The 6000-nt window shown below is 42.6% G+C and overlaps 1 protein-coding gene across 1 annotated transcript in view; it reads left to right on the top strand.

The window, feature by feature from the left end:
• Positions 1–447: 447 nt before the first annotated feature.
• Positions 448–6000, top strand: part of LOC128252211 (protein couch potato) — a gene marked incomplete at its 5' end in the record, with an annotated part of 46307 nt that continues 40754 nt past the window's right edge. The window contains 1 exon segment of the mRNA XM_052979756.1: positions 448–1809. Coding sequence (XP_052835716.1) covers positions 448–1809 — 1362 coding nt within the window.

Genomic DNA, 6000 nt, shown 5'->3' with positions numbered 1-6000 from the left:
CATTATGTTGACATATCGAAATATTATTTGTATATGCGAAAAAACAATAACTCAAACGCTGCTCAAATAATTGACTTATATTCAAAGCTAAAATTCTAGCTCTTCTTTACAAAGAGCGAAACAAATTTTCTAGACTTGTGGTATCAAATCTACTACTCATTCAAATTACTTCTTAATAATTAGCACACGAGTGATACGATTTTAAAAAATCAATTAAGGTTAAGAAATGTAATAAAATGGAAGTTTAAAAATATTAATTGACTGTTTAAAAATATTAAAAAATTAAAATAGGGTTTTTAGAATTTATTTGTTAGGAATTATAATAACTAAGATTCTTTTAGTTATTTTCAAAAATAAGTATTAATGTGACAAAATCATAAGAAATTCAATTTTAAACAAACAAATTTAAATACTTTTTTGTTTTCTTTTTCATTCTAGTTCAACTGATTCGTCAAAATAGCCAACTACCAGGACCTGTTGGGCAGCCATCATCAACTGCTCATAGCCGCCACCGCCGCCGCCGCTGCAGCAGCCGCCGAACCGCAACTGCAACTGCAACACCTGTTGCCAGCAGCGCCGACGACACCAGCAGCCATTGGCCATCCGAATACGAATACGATTCCGATTCCGATAAGCCCCATCAGTTCGATTGGCCCGATCAATCAGATCAGCAGCAACAGCCCGAACAGCAACAACAACAACAACAACCAGCAGGCGGTGTTTGAAAAAGCCATCACCATTTCGTCGATTGCGATAAAACGCAGGCCGACGCTGCCGCAGACGCCAGCAAGTGCCCCACAGGTGTTGTCGCCGTCGCCCAAGCGCCAGTGTGCCGCCGCCGTCTCAGTGCTGCCGGTGACCGTTCCCGTGCCCGTTCCGGTCTCCGTGCCGCTGCCTGTCTCCGTGCCCGTGCCCGTCTCCGTCTCGGTCAAAGGTCACCCGATCTCGCACTCGCACCAGATCGCCCACTCGCATCAGATCTCGCATTCGCATCCGATCTCGCATCCGCACCACCACCAGCTGAGCTTCGCCCATCCCACGCAGTTCGCGGCCGCCGTCGCCGCCCACCACCAGCAGCAGCAGCAAGTGCAGCAGCAACAGCAACAGCAGCAGCAAGTGCAGCAGCAACAGGTTGCCTACGCAGTTGCCGCCTCCCCGCAGTTGCAGCAACAGCAGCAGCAGCAACAGCAGCGACTGGCCCAGTTCAATCAGGCGGCAGCAGCAGCACTTTTGAACCAACACTTGCAACAGCAACAGCAGGCCCAGCAGCAATCCTTGGCCCACTACGGAGGCTATCAGCTGCACAGATACGCACCCCAGCAACAACAGCAGCAGCAACAACAACAACACATCCTGCTGAGCACCGGCAGCAGCAGTAAGCACAGCAGCAACAACAACAACAGCAGCAACAGCAACAACACAGTGACAACATCAGCGGCTGTGCAAATTGCAACATCCGTTGCTGCGGTGCCGACCAGCGGCGGCAGCTTGCCGGACAGTCCCGCCCACGAATCGCACTCGCACGAGTCCAACTCCGCGACCGCCTCCGCGCCGACCACGCCCTCGCCGGCAGGCAGTGCCACCAGCGCCGCCCCCTCAGCAACGGCAACAGGAACCGCTGCGACAGCCACAGCAACTGGCACACTAGCAACATCAGCCGTTAGCGACAGCAACAACAACCTGAACAACAGCAACAGCAGCCGCGACAGCAGCAACAGCAACGCCGTAATGGAGAATCAGATGGCTTTGGCCCCGCTGGGACTTTCGCAGAGCATGGACTCCGTGAACACGGCCAGCAATGAAGAAGAGGTGAGTGACAGCTTCCATTTCCATTTCTCTATCCGAAATATACACAAAAATAAAAATAAAAAAGGAGTAAGCAAAAACGAAAACGAAAAAGAGTTGGCCCAGCAGCGAAATGCGACAAAAGTGACAGCTTGGGGAATACGGCGGAATCCAGCATACTGAAATATTGCACGAGTTGAAGAATCGCGCAAAGTAAGACTGGCAGCTAAAACTCTAAGTAGAGTACTAGAATTTGGGCTAAAATTTACATTTATGTACATAAGCAAGGTCCATATCAATTATTCTGGCAAATATCTTGGGAAGCTTTGGACCAAGCTGTATTAGTTTTGTCGAGTTAAAGAATTTTTTGAGAAAAATTTTCCCAAAAATTTAGCTTTTAAATTACTGTACTGCATAACAACAATTGGTTGAAAAAAAAACTATGACGTGAAATTTGTATTGTCTAAATTTGTTTTAATATGTCCTGCGGTAAACAAATAGTGTAAATAGCAATTACTTACAATTATTATTTCCTTCTAAAATTAAAGTTTACTGAAGCCTTATTCAATTTACTTATGAACATACCTTCAAAAATACATATCTGGTTTTTAAAACCTATTTTTAGTGTTTCGCTTTCATTTGATTTATTTAAAGACTTTCGCCTTATTGCGAGCTGTAATAGAAATCATGATCGATATTTCGAGTGCTGGCCCAATACAAGCACCACTCCCCTTTCAAAACCCCTGAAATAATGATGCGCTACATCAACTGGCAGCTCGGGCGAAAGATTTTTGTTGGCGCCCTTTGTTTTTGAAAAAAATGGGGGGCAGCCAACTGCTTTATGAAGCCCAAAAAAAGTGGGGAGGAGAGGTGGTGCGACGCCTTTGCACTTGTGTAAGTGGCATGTGCATCCAATGGTGGTGCAACTGCTGCTTCTGTTGTGGTTGTTGCCTACATTTTGATTATGCGCCCTGTCTTATGCTACACATATTTCACGCTGCTTTCCTTTCATATTTCTTCGCAGCAGCATGCCACGCGTAATCCGCGCGGCACGTGCCCAACCACCCAGACCCCTCAGCACCCCACCGAACCACCCAACCACCGCGCCAGATATCGTTCGCTTCGCTGCACTGCCTTCATGTCAAGTGGGTACGTGGCCTTACACGCTCACAAATCGCGTTGTTGGGGAGGGGGGTTAAAAAAAGGGTGTCTACTACTACTACTACTACTAGCGAACGATGCGTTAAATTTGATTTTATTCCAGATAAAAAAAATGCTCTTACTTTTGTTTTACTTTTCTTATTTCTACTGCGATTATGGATTTTATGTGCGCGTGATTTTATAAAATTTATTGAAGTTCTTTTTCGCACAGGTTGCTGAATAGTTGGCTGAAGGTGAAAGTGTAACTTGGTTAAAAGTTAAAGTTGCAAGCAGGAAGTGATAGAGCATTACCATACACTAAAAATTTTATTTTTATAACTTTGCCTTAAACTAAAAAAAGGAAAGGAATTTTGCATGATGGATGTAAACATCTAACGCATATTTTCATTATTTAAATATTTTTTTATTTTTATGTTTTAATCAATGCTAATAAAGTAATAAGCCAAATATAAGCAAGCAAATATTTGCACAACGCAATAAAATTCTGTCAAGTGTTAGAAACCTTTTTGCCGTCTAACTGCGGAAATTTTCCTACGGAAATTCGCATTAAAAATGCATCAATCACTTGGCTCCACTTGCATTTTACCCCAACCTCCTGTAGTTTAAGGCCAAATAAAATGCGAGAAAAATCCAGGGCAAGGGAAGATAAAGTTGCAGTTGAAAATGAAAAATATTACTGACTAGGAGACTTAAATTAATCAAAATGCAATGCCAATTGAAGAAAAAAAGATGGCAAGGGTCTGAGGGTCATTGACCTGCACCTGGAAACAGTGTTGCAAATACAACTCACCTCTTCCGTAGCCCAATCTCCATTTTCCCTCACCCTTTCCCATCCTATTCATTCACACTGCATTCTGACTTCATTTGTATTTATGAGTATTCATTCTCGGCTCTGTCCTCCCACTTCTTTTGGTCCTTCACGTGTGTGTCTCTGTGTGTGAGAGCTGCATGAATTATTGATAAGTCAATTAAAAAAGTATGACAGCGGCTGATGGTTGGTAAATATTTTACAGAGACCTCAAGCCAGAGGGCTAGAGCCATATCCCTGATGCATCCTGGCCACGCTGTTTGCTTGTCATCTGCAGCCGGCAACATATTGCTTTTCATTCATTTAAACGTTTTACGAGCAAGGAAGTATACTCCCTCAAGCTTCACTGCTGGAAAATTCGGACTTATATGAAAACTTGAATTACATAATGAATTTTAAATTTCAAAAAAATATTAAGTCTCGAACAAAAAAAAATGTGGTAACTTAAATTGTTTGTTTAGGTTAAATCGTTTAATTAGAATTATAGAGATGACCGAGCATCACTACTAATTCTTATATTTTTTTGAGTATTTTATCTAATATATAGATTTCTACTCTATTTAGAAAACTACGCTTTCTTACGTCCTGTATTTGATTCAAGGGCCACAAACAAATCTTTTTAGTGTTTAAGTGAGCATTATAAATTTGGGGACTACTTTTTGGGAATGAAGGGGCAGTGGAGTGAGAGTGCTGTCCAAGAGTCCTGAAACTGATGCAAAGTGGCCCCAGTAACTTCTGGGGCCATCGAGCAGTCAAGTGTGCGCAACCTGCCATATAAAAGTGTGTGCGATGCAATCGAGTGACCCCTGGTCCTCAGAACCCTCTTAGATTCCACCTACTTAGCCCCAACCGGCTGCAACAACAAGTTTGCGGCAGCACGTTCGGCTTTGTTTAAATGCAAAATGTGAGAATATATAAAACAAACTTAATAGAACTTGTCACAGATGTCCTTTGGCCCCGGACCCGGTTGCCTGGGTTGACATCACATCCTGCCCAAAGTTGCGCACAATTAAACTTTTAACTTTTTGCCAGTTTGCAGAAGGCAGTCGCCCGCCCTTCTGCCCCTCTTCCCCTCCCAGGAGCCCCCTTTTCTGGCACTTTTTATGCACATTCCACATTTTTGTCATGTGCACTCAACGGAAATTGCCATGTGCCAAAATGGTAGCTGCCTCAGCCTCAGCCTCTAACTTTACCATGCCAACCGCTTTCCATTTTCACTCCCCTAGCAGTTTGCAGTTTTGCAGTTTGTTTGAATTTTTTTGTTGCACATTTTTTTAATTTGCTTATTTATTTTCCGTTGTTTGTGCGCAAAAATGCAAATAGAAAAATGGCCAAGGAATATCAAAGTTGAGAGTTTTGGCCACTAGGTGGCGAGCATCAGACTGTCAGCCTGTCTAACGAAATAGAGGGAAAAGTTTGCCAGTTTCCCTGTCGCAACTGTTGCTCACCTACTATATGGCTATGGCTAAAAATGAGAAGAGAACAGAGCTGATATACCCACAGCCTATGAGAAGGAAAGGGAAAGCAAATGCTTTTGGCTAAACAATTCACGCCCACTTTAAGGGTCTCTACACACATTTTGTGTGCAAGGCAACCCATTTTTTCCCGCACCTCGACAGAAATGGCAACTGAATTTTATTTACTTATTTACATTTGCATTTTATTTGTCCTTGCTCTTTTCCGCTTCACGTTAACCCCTCGGAATGCCAAAGAGTTGACTTTTCTGATTTTCCCATTTCTCTTTTTGTTTTTGACAAGGCTTTTAAGCCAACATCGATGCAGTTGGCAAATTGCTTTACGTGGTCAAAAGTTTGGTTCTTGTCTGTGCCACTTTCAAATTCCATTTCCAATCAGGTAGCATGCCCTTTAACAATGTCCACTTTGCGGCCAAGTCCTTGAAGCATCTTGAGCGCCATTAGGCCAAGAAAACTGCCAACGTTAAGTTTTCATTTAAATTGACCAAACTACACCGGAATAAGGTTTTATTACTGGCTTAATAAAACTCACAGTAATGCATTTTAGCCATTAAAATCAAGTATTAAAATTCTTTTTTAAAGTCCTATAATTTAATATCTGCATAAAAATTGCCTAAAATTTTCGAAGTCTATTGCAAAACATTAATCACGCACTATTCTAGACAGCTTTTTCCAGTGCAGCTAAAGACTGTATAAAATTGAGAGAAAAGAAAAAACGATGAAGTTGCCTTTCAGGGGAATGGGTGGTGGCTTAATTCAATTTGGCTAAGG

This window comes from Drosophila gunungcola, chromosome 3R (genome assembly GCF_025200985.1).
Source record: "Drosophila gunungcola strain Sukarami chromosome 3R, Dgunungcola_SK_2, whole genome shotgun sequence".
Lineage (NCBI taxonomy): Eukaryota > Metazoa > Arthropoda > Insecta > Diptera > Drosophilidae > Drosophila > Drosophila gunungcola.
Note: the sequence above shows the minus strand (reverse complement) of the source record. Positions and strands in the feature narration are given on the sequence as shown.